This window comes from Dicentrarchus labrax, unplaced genomic scaffold, assembly GCF_905237075.1.
Source record: "Dicentrarchus labrax unplaced genomic scaffold, dlabrax2021, whole genome shotgun sequence".
NCBI classification, from domain to species: domain Eukaryota; kingdom Metazoa; phylum Chordata; class Actinopteri; family Moronidae; genus Dicentrarchus; species Dicentrarchus labrax.
This window is the reverse complement of record NW_026136705.1, coordinates 21,865,758-21,883,381: the sequence shown is the minus strand read 5'-3', so window position 1 is coordinate 21,883,381 and position 17,624 is coordinate 21,865,758. Positions and strand designations below refer to the sequence as shown.

The window sequence follows — 17,624 nt, the reverse complement described above, 5'->3', positions numbered from 1 at the left end:
ACAATACATAAAGCAACTCACTTTCCATTTTTCACTTTTCACACGGTCATACATTAGGATTCCATTACTATATAACTACTAATGTGTTCACTCTTAAAGGTGTTTAGTGCTTTCTTTTTGGTATTAACCTGATGTATAAGCTGTGGTAAGTACTGTATATTTTAATTCCCATGTAAAATATAATGGTATGGTCTGGACAGTGTCCAGGTTTGCATTTTTAAAGGGGAGTTCTTGTGTGCTGGTTTTAGTAAGTTTAGTAAAAGTTTAAATCTAAGATGAGATTTCTAAAAAGGATTTTCCTCTGGTCCTGTTTAATGACATTTTTACACAGATATATGTGTAATCATTAACTTAAGTAACGTATTTGCAGAAGTGGGTAAAGTTTAAAATCAGAAGTGAGTGGTTTCTAACATTCTCCAGAATCAACACTTTAGGTGTTTTCTGAGCTGATAAGAAAGCATTAGTTAAAAAAAAACAAACAAAAAAAACAAAACAGGAAGGAATAATGATTTCAGTTAATGGAAGCAGTTTCATTTCAGCAGTGAGTAACTATAGACTATCAAACCAAACAGGGAATCAATCCCTTTTGTTTAAGCTTGAATTGTGGCTGTTTAAGGATCTAAAAACACTTGAGCTTAGTTGAAAAAGCTGCTGCTTTAATACAGTGATTCACAACCTTTTTTTCAGATGTACCCTAATAGTCCTGTCAGATGAACTCAGATACCCCTTCATCAACACCACCAATCATGTTCCAAATGTGTGAATGATAACTCACACAAATATTGTTTGAATTCTGAATATCTTTTAACTGTTAACTGTTAGTTTTAGCCATTTTAACCATTTATCCGTCACTTTTAGATAACTATTTAGAGAAAAAATGTATGCACACTCAACTCAGTATATGATATGATTTCACTGGAAGCAGTTGTAAAACTGTGATAACAGTATTAGACAGAAAAGTTAATTAGAAAAAATTTGAAAATGTAATGTATGTGATTACAAATCATTCAAATTCTATAAACAAGAGTCAGACCAAAGATGTTGTAAAAATTATAATTATATATTATTACAGTAACAAGGAAACTGGATTCAAGTACAGACTAGCAACTACTACTCAAACTGGTTATACTGAGTTTCATGTCGGGAAGAAACAAAAGTTACACCAGTGAAATATCAGCATTATGTTGTACAAAATACATAAAAATATTGATACAGTTATCCCAGTGGCAGCTTAATTCAGCTGTTACTTAAAATGTTAAAACATTAGCTCCAGACAGCTTGCTTCATTAGAGCTGCTCATAGAAAAACTAAAAACTACTAAATAGCAAAGCAGCTGTAATAAAAGAGTATTAATAGATAATGTTCCAACAAGGGCATTTGAGGAGTAGATAAAATATGTCTGTCAATGTCTGCTGGAGAACTGTGCCACTTGGGGTTGCTACTAGCAACAGCATGTTTAAGTGAAACCAACTGCTGTTGGCAGAACAAAATGTATGAAACGATAAAATTAAGTAGAAGTGGACGACTGTTTTACTGTCGCACAGTAACTATTAGAATACACATACAGTCATAAACTGATGATATATAACAGTGTGAGTGTATCTGGGGCTGTACTTTCTTTAAATTCCCTTCTGTTTTCCTACTCTATGGCGTGTGGTTGGTTTTGATGTTTATGAAGGAGAGCATGGAGAGTGTGGCTGGAGCCAGAGTGAAGAAATTAAAAAACGATGGGGATGTTTCACTCGGAAGGTGCTGAGAGGAACTGTCAGTGGCGGAGAGGAGAGGAAAGAGAGACGGACGCCAAAAACAGAGCAGAGAAGTGAGAGGGAGGGGAGGGCATTGTAGATATAGTTGTGTGTAGCTCAGTGGGTGCAGAGCATGACATCAGTCACACGTCAGGCCACCCATGCTGAAAATAATGACTGTTTATACCTGTTGTCAGTGCAACCTCATTAACTAACAATGTAAGGTGGCCGATTTTTGGTAATGAAAGTTATACAGTCCCCAAAATCTTTATACAACTATACATCAGTACAAAATAAGCAAAACATGAACGTGCAAAATAATCTTTCCCTACATTGTCCTTAATATTTCTTTCTCTTACAGTGAATTATTAACAGTTACGGTACAATAACTTCCTGATACATCTGCAGGGCTTTCACTTGGTTGTTAAGTCACTACTAGTATTTTACAGATGACTTTGCCAGGTGCTGACCTGTCTGACTTTTAAAGCTGTTGATGCACATGCAGGCAGCTTCAAAGAGCAGGGCACAGCTTTTAGGCCCTGCTGTCTTCAACCTAAACACATTTTCAAGTGGAACACAATACCACAAGTGAGTGAGGAACTGCTGTGCCTATTCACTGTGTCTATTCACTATAAACTGTGTCAGAGTTGTAGCAGGTTCTTTTTCGCAGGCAGAAACTGAAATATCATTGATTTTTTTTTTTTTATACAAAACTTTTCAATGCAATAGTTGATTGTAGGATTTCTAGCACGGTCCACATTGGTTGTATCTCACTCCAGTTTTTCGTTTGCTTTTCAACTTTGATATAGTTTTTATTTTATTATAATGTGTCACAGCCTAGGATTACTGTTGTTGAACGAATTGTTAGAAAATACAGGATATTAGGGTACTACTAGACGAACTTTTTCTTTTTTTGTTACTGGACACTGGTACTGTAAAACCACAGTTTATCCTTGAAGTTAGGAGTGTGGTCTCAGTTTGGTCATACTTTAGTTATTTTGACGCTACAGAGCCTTTGTGACTCACTCATGACTGACATCCTACGATGTTTTTCTGAGTCAGTCCCAAGGGAGACAGTGGTGTGTGTGTGTGTGTGTGTGTGTGTGTGTGTGTGTGTGTGTGTGTGTGTGTGTGTGTGTGTGTGTGTGTGTGTGTGTGTGTGTGTGTGTGTGTGTGTGTGTGTGTGTGTGTGTGTGTGTGTGTGTGTGTGTGTGTGTCTGCCAGCATGTGTTACTGGCAGCACATGCAGGAGCTGCGAGGCCTGTGTTTTATTTCTCTGACTGGCAAGCTGCAACGGCTCTTTCCAAACGTGTGCACACACCCACAGATCTACATGGAAGACCTGTGGTATTTACCTAAACATGGCCAATTACACTCCGTCTGTCTTCTCTCTACACTCGCTGTCCTTTCCCTGACTCCCATCTGTCTTTCCATGAGAGTCTTGATCCATCCTCTCTTTTCTTTCTCTTCTTCATTTCTTGTCTGGATTTCATTTACAAGTTCTATTCATAGTAGTATACAAAACGCCACTGAAACACATGTTTGCTTGTGTACGTTTTGTGTAGTTTCTCTCCTTTTCCTCTCTAGAGGAGGACAGAAACTACTGGAACAGTTGGATTTCCCTGTTGGGGTTGACCTCATCACATTGTTACTCTTTAACGTTAACCATGAAAGTAAAGGAATAATTAGCCAAAGCACCAATAAAGATGGACATCATGTTAAAATTTTTGTGATTTCACAAAAATTGTATATGTGGCTGACCTCTGCCACTCCAACAACAGGAAATATGGCTGTGAAGGTGACCCTGCCTTGAGTTTAAATGGAGGGGAAGCCAAACTCGCCGTGAGTGTCTGTCTCCTAGGAGCTCTTAGCGCCTCATGTATTATTTGAAAGGCATCCATCTGTCCGAGGCCTTTCACTGCCTCACTTGGCTAATGTGACTTTAAGTTTAATGGAACTTTTTGCACTTTTCAGCACACCCTCACATGCGCACACACAAAAAAACCTCCGCAAAAATGTAGGAGCTGTCAACCTTCATCACTAACGCCACTGGGGATCTACTACACAGTATCCGCCCGTTCACGTTTAGCCACTTTCGATCATATTCTCTTACACGGGTGTTTTTACATGTGTTTAGGCCAGGTAACCAAAGTTAAAAGTAAGAATGTGATGCCTTAAATGAGTATTTACACTTGGTGACTGAATAAATATGAACTCCCACAGAATAAGGTGCACTAAACCTGAACTATGGCTTTTGCTAAAAAAAGCATGCAGTCTCTAAAGTATCCTATAGTAAACCTAACAGCCTCTTTTTCTTTTCCCTCCATTCTCTCAGGTCTGTCAACGGCCAAGAGGAAGTTTGCTGACTCTCTCAACGAGTTTAAATTCCAGTGTATTGGAGATGCCGAGACGGATGATGAGATATGCATAGGTGAGATTGCTGATATGAAATTGAATATTGTCTCTGTACCAGTATTGCCTGTAAATAGATTGCAGACAATGCTTTCTCATTTATAGTTGCTGAAATAGAACAGTCATATCAGCACTGATTTAAAGGCCAGCTTGGTTTTCAGGGCTTATATAGGAAGCCATAACAATCCAATTATGCCTAGTCATATGAAAAGTCATGACAGTTCAACTGCCAGGCCTGTCTCTGACTTAAGTACCTAAAGAAGAGTAAACATTTTTCTAATAGTCTAATTGTGCACAAGCCTAATTCTTACTCTTCACCTTCTGTTGTCATTATAAAATGTGCAACAATAAATCGGTGTTTTTTCCCCAGCAGCATCAGGGGCATGTGTTGTGCAGATGACATAAGATCCACAGGCCAGTTTACAGCGTAGATTTCTGCTCATTGTCCATAATAAAAACTTTATTTACTTGAGATATACAGCCAAGATTACAATGTACAGTATAGGTTTCCTTCCTCTATAATAAAAACATAATAAACTATCTTATTAAAAGTGACCTGTTTCATAGCTCTTGCTTAAGCCTGTTGTACATATCCTGTTTTTCTTTTCTGATGTCAACTACTCCCTTCTCTCCAACCAGTGTTATAAACTCCATTCTGACCCAAACATATTGGTGTTCATGAGAATATAATTCTTAGTTCCATGAACTCATCCAGGCCTTGCAGTTCTCTTTCTGTCGCTGTCCAAACACCCTGCTGTGAAACATACAGCAGTCACCACACCCTCTCATGCTGCCTGGCCCTGTCTGTGCAGGCTGCAGCTCCTCACTGGCCTGACCCACCCACTACTGTTGTTTAACTAACCCCAGCTATCTTTCCTGAACAGCTTGATGCTCAACTGGGCTGCACCACGGCACTGTTGATTTTAGGATATTCATACTTATACTCATGTCAGAACTCATTTCTTCTCTGTGATACATTGACGATTTTACTCCAAAGAGATCTACAGCGTATCAGTTAAAAGAAATGACTTTTATTAATTGAAAAGAAGGATAATGATTTCTTACAAAGCAATGTAAAAATAGCCCACAAATAGTGATAGTTTTACTTGGTCAGTATCTTATGTGTTATCTGTTCTCTCAGTATCACATTTTTATTATTCTACAAGATTGATTAAGAATATGTGATTTAGCTCACTGAAATGTTGTACTGCTTTTTACAAGCATTTCTAAAGGATTGTACTGTTTTTCAATGGATTCCTTGCATAGTCCTGAGGTTCTGCTCCCTTTATAGTTGGATCTAACTTCCAAGAGCCAAAGCTTGAAGTCTGATGTTGAAAAGCAGAGTGTGTGTGTGTGTGTGTGTGTGTGTGTGTGTGTGTGTGTGTGTGTGTGTGTGTGTGTGTTATCATGAGATGATAAAGGAATACACTTGGGCTCCACTGTCTATCAGCATGCATGTGTGATTGATTTTTACATGCCAGTATGTATATGTGCTCACTGTGTATGAAGAACTAAGAGTGTGTGTGAAGTGTTGGACAGGGACGGAGGCAATCGAAGTGGAAACTCTGACCCAAAACAATGTAGCCATGCCTCGCCTGCCAGCGAGTGGGGAAATGAGCACTGAGCTGTGCTCACTGTGAAAGCACCATAGAAACAAACCATATAAATTGCGGTTTCATTTCCAGTTAATTACTCTGCTGTGTCATGAGTTTAGAAAAAATTGTGAGAAGTCCAAGAGCAGAAACAAAGCTTCATCCCCACCACCTCGTGCCAACTTTCTTCAAACACTCCCTGTTTCTGTTTGCCTGTACTTGAATGTCTCTCTTCATCACTATTTGAAATAACAAATTTCTGTCTCCGCCTCTCTTTCCAATTATCTCCCTGTCTTTTATGTCTCTCTCTCTTCCGATGTCGGTCCTTAGCCAAGTCTCTGCAGGAGTTCGCCGCGGTCCTACAGAACCTGGAGGATGAGAGGACACGCATGGTGAGTGACAAACAAATTGTAAGGAATATTATAGGTGGTTGATGGGAGGATGATGGGGCTGACCCCTCTAAGTCAATTATTAAAATTTATTAAAAAAAGGGAATGCTTTAGATTTTTTGATTTTGGTAAACTGAGAAATTGTCAGTGGATTAGTTTCTATATTTTCTCACACCCCTAATTCCTAGAAAGTGATTTCTCGCATCATATAATATTCACAAATAGGCTTGCGTGTGTGTGTGTGTCTGTGTGTGCCCCCAGATCGAGAATGCCAACGATGTGCTGATTATGCCTCTGGAGCGGTTCAGGAAAGAACAGATCAGTGCAGCCAAGGTAAGGAGGCAACACTGCACAGACACAGGACTGGTGATAGTCGCTACACATGTACTGTGCATCAGTACTGACATGCTGGCAGGAAAACATAAATCAGTAAATCAATAATATCCTTTCAGTGCTTCTGCAGCTTCTAGAAGGACACTGGTAGACGCAGTGCCACCTAAAACACAGTTGATAATAATATGCAGTAGTTTTTAGTTAAATTTGATATTGATATGTATTTGTACACTGGACTGTTGAGCAGTGACAGATATTGGTATTTATAAGCTGTTTTACAAAAGCTTCAAATGCGATTCATCCAATCAGATTTTGGAGCTCTGCTTTATAATGACGACTGTTCAGTAGTAAGATCTCAACCCTGCGGCTGTTTTTAATTGATGTGCAACCTTTGACACTTTAATGGAGGACTGGCAGGGGGACACTGGCACCTCTGCATCACCACCATTTGTAAAACTATTGTCACAAATTAAAGTTCCAGTGAGATCCATCTCAATGCAGGATAATTACAGTATTTCCCTAGGAGGTAATAGGGATGTTCAATATACTGTGATTTTAAGCATATTGATAAATCATTTTGGAATACTTTTATAACGCATCTTTTTTTTATATTGAGTGATCACAGATATATACACACTGAATTAAAGAATTATAGTGTATTTGACTGAAAGCTTTACTAGAAGTAAAGACTTCAGAAAAAGATAATGCTATAAAGTATAGCATATCTAATGTCATGGTATGACATTTTGCCAATACTGCATACCTGTAAGTGTTAACTTATTGTGAAGTTCACCATCTCAGTTGCCACACATTGATCTTGCATCGACAACGTTTAGGAAAGTCCTGTTAAGACAGACTTGTAATAAAAAGCTTATGTGTAAATACTTCTACCTAATATTGACCGCATGTCTCGGGGTCTCCCTTCTCTCCATGAATGATTGTCCATGACTGTCTATCAAGGTCTGAACCACCACTACATGACCTGGATTGGAGATTAGAGGAATTCATAATCCTGTCCTAAATCACTGGTTTCCAGTCGGGTGGGGGCGTCTCATAGGCCAGCAGAGCTCCCTCATGTCATAGCCGGTATAGTGTTTCAGTGGGTATAAATCTTCAACTGAATGTACAAGAGAGTATGGAAACATGGTACATGAAAAAGTAAGCAAGCAGGTAAACAGGAGAATGTTAACTCTAAGATTTTACTATATAAATATTTTGCTCATTTGATTTTTTTTTTGCTCTGTAGACTTTTAACAACAAATTCTACAATATTTCCAGTTAAAGGATAAGTATTATACTGTACATTTTTTGATAATCCCTTGCCCCATGTTGTATGCCGTGTTTTAAATCTCCTTACAGCAGGTCATGGTGCACTTACTCTGTGCAGTCATTAGCCATAGGATCTAGATGAGTAGCCACAGGGGTTCCCCCGATACATGCAGTATTGAATGTGTTATTAGTGTATACTCTGCTAATCCATCCCCATATAGCAGGTCATGGTTTGATTGTGACATGGTGGCCAGATTAAGAAGTGAACGCATTATCTGTGTAGTTAGGTCACCATGAGCGATGTTCTAATCCCAGTTTAGCCCTAAAAGAACTGACAACATCTTCGCCAGGCGCAGTTTCACCTTGTCCTAAAGCTCCGGAGCTGGCAGCACTCTGACACAGGAGGAGTTAAAACAGTTTATTTAAAGAGAACCCTAGCCCAGGTTCTAATCATATTCACAGTGGAATTCGGGCAAATTAAATTGTGGCAGATGTCTCAAAAAACGCGTTGCATAAGTAACTAAATTCCTTCAACATGCACGGCAAGCATAAATAGCACAACACTGCTTTTAAGACCGACATGAGACTGGCACTCCTGCACTCTGAAGGGCACAAAGCTGCTAGTGTGAGGCCCATGTAAAACAAACAAATACATCAGTCTTGCAACAACAATAGAAACCTTTCTGAATGAACGCATTCAGTATAAAGTCTTCGCAAAAGATCTACTGCTGCACTGATTTTGGAAAGGTGTTATTAAATGTCACGAATTAGATCCAGTCGTAAAGAACTGCCTACAGAAACACACACATAAGCAAAATGTATGATTTATATTATCATGTATTTACTTACTCTGTTCATTAAGTGGAGTTAGATATGAAAATTATATTCAGATTTTGTCTTTTTGGTGATAAATATGTGCATTAGTATTCCTTCTATGAATTTAAGTTTGAATAACAACTTATTTAGGTTGACAAATGGAAGCGATCAGAGTATCTCAGTCAGCGATGCATGAGTGTTTCTATCCGTTTACGGGAACAGAAGATGCTGATTCTGTTAAGGATATTTTTAATTTCTTTTACTGTCAGTGAAAAAAAGTGCCAATAAAGGGAATGTTTATAAAAAAGTTTCATGCCATGTGCTGTAGGCAGAAACAGGCAGGGAGTGATGATGTATTGGTTGGCTTCATGTTTCAGTGGGACTTAGTAGTAATTGTTGACATGACGGAGCAGCGGAGTGTAGAGTCAAACTTAATTGTAGCTGTGATGAGTCACTCTGGTGACAGAGCATGATCCTGAATCAAAACATTTCATTCACTTTACTCTTCTGGAAGAAAGGCAAGGAAAATCACCAGTTAGCAGTCACACTGGGATGGGATTGCCACCTGCTGGTCGAGGATGGAAATAACTAGTAAAGTAAACCAATTTAAATGCCTCTTTTTCTGGAGATTTGGTTAAAAAAAAACAACAATGATTGATAGAAAACACTCCATTTGTGCCAGGTATGCAATTTGTAAATTGCTCTCAGACATTCAGGCTTCCTTCTGTTGATTATGTAAAATTTATTTTGAGTTAAAATTATGTAATGAAACCCCTAACGAGGGACACACAGGAGATGGTTGCAGCAACAGTCATTTCAGACATGATTTCCTCAGTGAATATGAAAAAATGAAAGAGGCAGACTTTAAACAGAGGCCTTGTTGTTTAGGGGAACGTTCATCATCTCTAATGCATTCTGCAGCTGCTGTCTGTTCCTCCTCTGGCCCTGAGGACTCTTCTTGCTGATTTCAGCTTGGCTATGAAACACCTGTGTCATGTGACTGCAACCGGGGTTGACATCATGGGATTGTCAGAGTTCAGACTGATGAGACACTATTTTGTTGTTTTTACTGATCTTATCGATATCTTTAGAGTTGGGATTCACACAAACACACAAAGACTGGTTAATACGGCAAAGTACAGTCATCACCGGTGAAGGCAATTCATCATGTTGAAATCCTGTAAATCCCGAAATACCATAAAAAAGTGCTGCTCATTGATTTACAACATTACCCACAGTTGGCCTTTTTCACAACAGACATTTTGACTTGTCATAGAAGAAAAGCACATTTAGTACTAATAAAATTAACAATGGCTCTGTTCTATTCAAGTATCTATGAGCCAGCATGAACAACACCAGGGCCTTGAAACTGAATTAGCTAAATGGAATTCAGCCATTGTTCCCTTTTATCGTTGATGCAAGTGTTTTTCCTACTGTGACATGTCAAAATATCTTCCATGATAAAGGTCAATGGCCTAATTATTAGGCACTTTACAAAACCACAGATATTAAAGATATCTTCCATGGTTAACAAATGTGCATTAGAGTATACACAATATCGGCATATTTCCCAACTGGCATCAGTGAAGTTAAAGGTCCAGTGTGTAACAACCAGTGGGCTCTAATGGCAGTAATGGAATATGATATTCATAGGTATGTTTTCATTAGTGTATAATCACCTGAATATAGTAATTGTTGTGGTGTTGTTACCTCAGAATGAACCGTTTTTATCTACAGACGCCATGGGTCCGCCACGTTTGAACCGCCATGTTTCTATAGTAGCCCAGACAAACCAAACACTGGCTGTAGATACCGCATTTTGTGTTTTTTGTGGGTTTTGGGCACCATAGTTTCAAACACACTTCACAGCCCATTCTCATTGCAAGGTCATCAAATACAGACGCGAGCTGTGTCCAGTTATCTGCAACTTCACTGCTAGATGCCAGTAAATCCTACAAACTGGTCCTTTTAAGATGGAAATTAAAATAGAATTGGTAAACGGTAGTTTGGCTCACATCAGGATTCCGGTTTATGTGCTTAGAGCTCATTGGTCCCCACAGGACAGATTATAGGATGTATCATTTTGTCAGCAATACTTCTGTTAATTTAAGCTTGAATCACTAGAATAGTTATCATTTATATAAAAATGTGGATAGTGGTTGAACTGGCATTACAAACTATTATTATTATTTATTATCTATTATTTATTATTATTATTGTCTATTATTGGCTTTTGCACTGATTACATTGAAAACAGAGAAGCAGCAAGGCCTCACATTTAATAAGTGGAACCAGAATTTTTTACTTAATGAAATTATTAAAGTGCTTAATTGCCTAATACACTAAGGTTGTCTTCTTTTAGTAAACTAATAAAGTTGATTTTGAGTGTTTTCAAAGTACTCTGAATCTGTTAGTATGTGCCATGTTTTTGAGCTTCTTTGTGATGTTCCAGCCCGGTCATGTTATGAGTCTGGGATAAAGAAATGAAATAATGTTAACAGGCCGGGGCAGATGTACAGTAATAACACCCCAGGGCCTCTCTGACAGAGTAGGACCCACCCTGATCTGCCCCTGCTCTGTTTATGTGTTCACTCCACCTCTCATTTTCCCTCTCTCTCCCTCTTTACTGATATCCATATGTCTCCTTTCAACTGGCTTGAATTACATTAAAGTTTAATGATCCTAACGTGACAACCATTAGAATACGGTCAGAAAAGAAATCAGCTGGCAGGTGGTATTTGTTTTTCTTTGATCTTCTTGGACACTTTTCGAGTTTGTCTCAGTATTTTTCAGTCCAGCAGAAACACACGCCCTTCTCTATCTGTCCCTGGTTTATCGTCCATCTATCTGTCTTAAGTCAATGATCTCAGCTCTGATGAAACAGTCTGTTGTTTAATAAGCAGCTGTGTTCTCCAGAGGACTCCATGAAAAATGGAAAATATTATGTAAAAGCTATGTAAAAACATTGAGTCAGTTTTTGTCCAGCTACACAAGGGGTCTCACTAATCAAATTACTTGCAAAAACCATGTCAATATAATGAGGAAAAAATAATCGTTTGGTCTATTAACACCGCACAAGTCCCACAGGAGTTGAGTTAGATAAGAAGAAGCTAGATCTGTCACTCAAATAAAAGTTTTAATCTTTAAGTTTTTGTTGTATCTGTTACAGGAAGCCAAGAAAAAATATGACAAAGAGACAGAGAAGTATTGTGCAGTGCTCGAGAAGCACCTTAGCCTTTCAGCAAGGAAGAAAGAGTCACATCTACATGAGGTAAGATGTTGTGTCTGAGTTTACAGCTTGATTGGTCGTATTATGTGTGATATATATTTTTTTTCCATGAATATCAGTTTTCCTAATTTCCTTCCCCGTTGCAGGCGGACAACCAGGTAGATAATGTACGGCAGCATTTCTACGCCGTTTCTCTGGAGTACGTCTTCAAGGTGCAGGAGGTCCAAGAGAGGAAGATGTTTGACTTCGTGGAGCCTGTAAGATGACTTCTTTTATGTCATTTATAAACTCTTAGCAAACAGCGTTTTCTTTAGGTTGTGGTCCCTTGCTCAAAGGCACCTCAGTGGTAGTTACTGAGGAAATAAAGACACACGCCCATGACTTTTAACGCTGTAGTAAAGTAAGTCTAATTCATCGTCTCTGTTTGGTATTTTAAAATATTCAATTTTGGGTTATTTCAGAATTGGTCATTTTTTTTGGCATTTATACAGTACATAGTTACAAACTCTCCTAACGTTTTGTTCTATGAATCTGCTAAATAAAATATCTCCTCTTCACCCTGTTCACTAACCCACCTGTGTTTTGTCTTCCTTCTTTCACACTTTTTTCTCACTTCCTCCAAATCCTCAACCTTCTCTCGTCTCTTTCTTCCACCTTTTTGTTATCTTTATCCACTCCGTTTCTTCCTTTCACTACATCTCTTCCCTCAGCTGTTGGCCTTTCTCCAAGGCCTGTTCACCTACTATCACCATGGCTATGAGCTGGCAAAGGACTTCAACCATTTCAAGACTGATCTCACCATCAGCATACAGAATGTAAGGTCACACATAAACAGAGCACAAGATCATCATAACCTTGAGCATGGCACGTAAATGTAGATTTATGCAGTAAAAAATCTAAAACATAGGGCAGTTGAAAACATGGCGGTTCTGAAAATGCTTGTTTTTATTTGTTTTTAAAAAACAGAAGCTTGAATTTTCAGAAGTTGTAGCAATGAGCATTCCTAGTTTTTTCCGTAATTAAAATGTACTTCTCACTTTGCTGAAGAATAGGTTGTCATGTGCTGCTGTTGCACTTAAAGCTTCCTCGGTATCAGACTGAAAGGCCTAAGGCGTGTGCACCTGTGTCCTTGTGTTGACAGACGAGGAACCGTTTTGAGAGCACGCGGTCGGAGGTGGAGTGTCTGATGAGGAAGATGAAGGAGAACCCACATGAACACAAGAGTGTCAGCCAGCATACCATGGAGGGATACCTGTTTGTACAGGAGAAGCGTATGTATCAGCACACGTTACATGTGTATGTACATGTTAGACCTTCCTGAGGGCATAATTGAAACATGAATGAGTAGTCGGGTGGGAGGGTGTGTGTAGGCACAGTACGTGCATGTTGGGGGCATGTTGTTTGGCTCACACAGACACACAGACACACACACACACACACACACACACACACACACACACGTCAAGAGCAGCAGAACAAACAAACCATAATGAACCTATGGTTGACGAAGTCAAGTCTGATCTGTTGGAGACGTGACAGCAGCTCTGACCGCGTGCGGTTACCACGGTAACTAAAGCAGGCATGACTAAGACTCATCCTTTTTTTCTTTTGCTTTAACCCTGTCTCCCCCTCCTCCTGCCTCTGTCTCTGTTCTTCTCTGACCATTTGACATCACTGTTTTCTCTGTGTTTTCGTTTTTAACCTTCCCTCTCTTCATCTGTCTCCTCTTTCTCTCCCTCAGGCTCATTTGTATCTACCTGGGTGAAGTACTACTGTACGTACCATCGTGAGCCCAAGAGGGTCACCATGGTCCTGTTTGACCCTAAATCAGGAGGGAAAATGGTGAGTTGCTTTGGCTACACAGATAAGGTTAACATCCAGGATATCCATTTGTCTAGCTTTCTATATTTATATCTATATGTCAGTAGGAAACAAAACATGATACTTACATAAATCTTTATAGCAGTAGAAACATACATAGTCAAGTTCACACAAATGTTCCAGACACACAGACACCCTCATATGCAGACACAAACACACACACACACACACACCTATTTTGTGTGTCACTTCAGCCTATCATCATGTTGTCTGATTTGCAGTTGGTTCTCATCCAGTTCATCCCAGTGGGCAGCTCTCCAACTCTCATTAACACACTCAGCTCACTGTTGAGCACAACAAGCTCTCAGTGTGTGTTCGGGTATATTTCCCAAAACGCAACACAATGTCAAGAGATTTTTTTAAGGGAAGCTACAGTGAAGTTTTGAGAGCGGAAAACAGTTTTTAAATGATCAACCGAAAATGTCAGGTTCTGCGTCAGTCCTTCAGTATCGAGACGATAAGCGTTTGTGACGCAAGGCACCGTTTTACACCGGTGTACAGTCATACAGGGAGAGTGCGATAACAGTTTCTCCCATCCTCAATAGATGAGTGATTAGATGTTGTGAGTAAGCAGCATGACTTTGTGTGTTATCACCCTCTCCACCTACATGCAGAATAACCCAAAGCGAATGCGAGCTCGGGCCTGTTCTCTAAAGGAGCAGTACTGAAATAAAAGTAGACACACAACATATGAGAAAGCTTTTCAACAGAGTGGGACAGCAAGAACATAACACATCATCAGACCTAGGCCTGTTGATGTTTTATAGAAAGAGAACCGGTCTTAAAAGGTTTGTATATATGTTGAATGTATATGAAGTGGGAATGTACATATGCTGCTTTATCACACAGTATCTTTATATTTAAAAAAATCTAAATAAAATTGATTCAAAAAATCAAAACGGAATAAATAAATTAACACACGTCTTATGAAAGATGGGCTCAGCATTGTTTCCGTCTTCTGGGGCTATAACATACACATGGTGAATATCACTCAACATTAGTTAAAATATGGGGACTTGCTGTTTTTACTCCTCTCCTTTACAGTGAATGTTTGTGTTCGTGTTAGTAAAGTATTATGAGGGACAGAAATTTAAAAATATTGCCTCAAAATGAATTTGAACCTGTGACTTAGTGTCTCATAAACAGTGTGCGACAGGGTTCAGTCTGTGATGAGATAATGCTCAAATCCTTTTAAGTGCTTATATAACTCCAAGATGGTACGGTAACACCACATCTCTTAGTACCTATTTATACATATTTTTCTGTTGCAAGCTCCTTTCTTGTTTGTCAGTTCCTGCAGAGATTTGTGTTGTTGCCCACCTCACACTTAAAGTGTTATCCTCTCAATGTGCTTCCAATTGAGAGTTGGAAACGCTGTCTGTTTCAGTCGCTCTCCAACATGAGGGGAAGGAGAGTGAGTCCTTATTATTGAAATTGTACAAAAAACTGACCTTGTGTTTTGATTCATCTGTCAGAGTTCAACATCCAGTTGCTTGTTTCAGGATTCTTCTCTTCTTATTGTGTGATACCAGTAGGTTTGCCTCTCATCTATGCACTTATGCCTAAATACAAATGATATTTAAATACTTCTTTTACACTCTCTTCGTCAGGGAGAAGAAGAGAGCTTCATGCTCAAGTCCTGCACCAGGAGAAAGACCGACTCAATAGAAAAGAGGTTTTGTTTTGATGTGGAGGCTGTTGACAGGTGAGTGAGTGAGTGTGTGTGTTTGTTCAAACTGGTTCCCTTTCACATTACTTTATCTCACTTTATCTCTTATTCAAGTTGCAAACTGTACCCCACATGCGTGTAATGCAACAGCAGTGCTTTCCTGTGTCTATTTTTAAGGCATTTTACTTGCAGCTTTTCCATCGTTTCCATTGTCACATCTCCAGAATATTGTGGAAGGAAAAATCAGGCAGTTATAGAAAAGTCATGGAAGCATCACCAATCAATGTTTTTTTTTGTATGTGGTGTAATTACACCTAACAGACACATGGGGGTGCTCAGTTAATTCATGGCTGTTTGTTCTCACGGGCTCAGCCCCTTGCCGTGTTTCACTTCCTACACTCCTCCTCCTCCTTCCTCCTTTTCCCTCTGCCCTCCCTTGTCTACTCCTCCTCAACTTCAACCTTCCCCCATCAAATCCAGTCACCTTGTCATCATCTCATCCTCTATGTTTCCCGTTCCCCCATTGTGCCTTTATTTATATTCTTACTGTTTGGTATGCATCTGTTGGTGTGTGTTTGTTTGTCTCTAAAGTGGTATAAGGGATGGCTAAAGCAAGCAAAGACGTTTGCTCTAGTGGGTTGTTTACACAAACAATTTGTGTGGTTGTTGCACAGACTACCATAAATACATTTAATGATGTAATTTATGCAGCAAATGTTTGCATTCCTTCGCGTGTGTTGGTTTGCGTGTATTTCTGTGTAACTGTCCACCGGGGTACAGAATGTGTCTGCACATTCAGTACGTAAGTGTGTATGTATGAGTGTGATTGTATGCTGGGTGGTATGTCATGATTGAAGGACAGTCTGTAGATCAGCGTGCGGGAGGAAGGTTGTAGTGCTGTAGTGGTGACAGTTGAAGGTGAGTGCCCTGCCTGAGTGACAGATTGTATAGGACTGATTGGAAACCTATAGAAGATTGGAATAGACTTGACTAATGAGGGTGTGTGTGTGTGTGTGCGCTTGCGTGCTCACACTGAAGGTTTACTATATCAGGGTAATATATCTTAGTTGCTTTAGTTGAATTAATCATCATGTGTTTGTGAGTATGAGAAGTATGAGATTTTATGCAGAGATTCTTTATAAACAACTGTGTCATTTGATGAGTAGCAGTGGTATTTTAACTTATTTAATACTGAATACTGATTTTCAATCAATCAATTCAATCATCATCTAACAGTTGGTTCAAAAAATACAGAAGAATTTGTTCATTTGAGAAGCTCTTAGTTTTAAGTGTGATGTTGTGATTACAACTGTAGTTTGTTTTAAAGGCGTATGCTGCTGCATGTATGTGTTTGCATGTTTATGTTTGTGTTTGTTTTGGCCAGTATTTGTGAGATTTGTTGACTGCATTAAACGGACAATGTTGTGTTTTTGTGTGAAGGCCGGGAGTGATCACTATGCAGGCACTGTCAGAAGAAGACCGCAGGTTGTGGATGGAGGCCATGGATGGGAGAGAACCGGTAGGTTACCACGGTTACCAGAGAGAGGGAGAGAGGGAGAGAGAGGGAGAGAGAGGGAGAGAGAGAGAGAGAGAGAGAGAGAGAGAGAGAGAGAGAGAGAAACACATAACTCATATTGATATGTGGATTGGCAGCGTGACAATTGGTTGTTGTGTAAGCCTCACTTAAACAGTTAATGAGGAAGGAAGGAAATGCAACACTTTTCTCCAATCTTTTTGTTGTGAAATACAGTTTAGCTACTCTAGGCCCCTAACACTAAAACAATCTGAGGAGGTATACAGTATGCAACCTGTGATGAGGACTTGCAAGTAGACACTTTCATTTGAAGAGCCACAAGCTAAAAAAAGTTTGGGAACCACTGACATGGAGCCATTAACCCATAGATAATGTTGTTGTTTATTTTCCTAATTGGAAAGTTGACTGACAGCCAGGCTCCCCAACACTGGGGTTTATACCATCTTAATATACAGCATCAACCCAAGGCTGGAAGTGTGTGTTAGTGCTGCTTTCCACACTGCACACACCATTTAGTCAAGTTCATGTCCCAACACCTCCCTCATCCTCATGTCTACATTCAAACGTTCAAAGGTAATCAGCATCCATAAATCCACTGCAAGCTTGAACAAGCAGTTGCTTAGCTCAGGCGATCTGTACTAAAACACATAATGTTCATGTTTCACTTAAGCTCATCAGACTTCCCTCTTCTGTGGCTGCTGCTGTACCTTCACCAGGATAATCAATACAAACTTGCCATCGATGTACATTTCATC

At 39.4% G+C, this 17,624-nt stretch overlaps 1 protein-coding gene across 4 annotated transcripts in view; it reads left to right on the top strand.

Moving 5' to 3' along the window:
• LOC127364657 (rho GTPase-activating protein 26) overlaps nt 1-17,624 on the top strand; it is a 91,822-nt gene that overhangs the window by 42,766 nt on the left and 31,432 nt on the right. For all 4 annotated transcript variants that reach the window (XM_051402343.1, XM_051402345.1, XM_051402344.1 and 1 more), the window contains 10 exons: nt 4,081-4,176; nt 6,080-6,141; nt 6,400-6,471; nt 11,726-11,827; nt 11,932-12,042; nt 12,496-12,600; nt 12,927-13,056; nt 13,527-13,627; nt 15,277-15,371; nt 16,776-16,854. In XM_051402343.1, the coding sequence (XP_051258303.1) occupies nt 4,081-4,176; nt 6,080-6,141; nt 6,400-6,471; nt 11,726-11,827; nt 11,932-12,042; nt 12,496-12,600; nt 12,927-13,056; nt 13,527-13,627; nt 15,277-15,371; nt 16,776-16,854 (953 nt within the window). The remainder of the gene's footprint in view (nt 1-4,080; nt 4,177-6,079; nt 6,142-6,399; nt 6,472-11,725; nt 11,828-11,931; nt 12,043-12,495; nt 12,601-12,926; nt 13,057-13,526; nt 13,628-15,276; nt 15,372-16,775; nt 16,855-17,624) is intronic.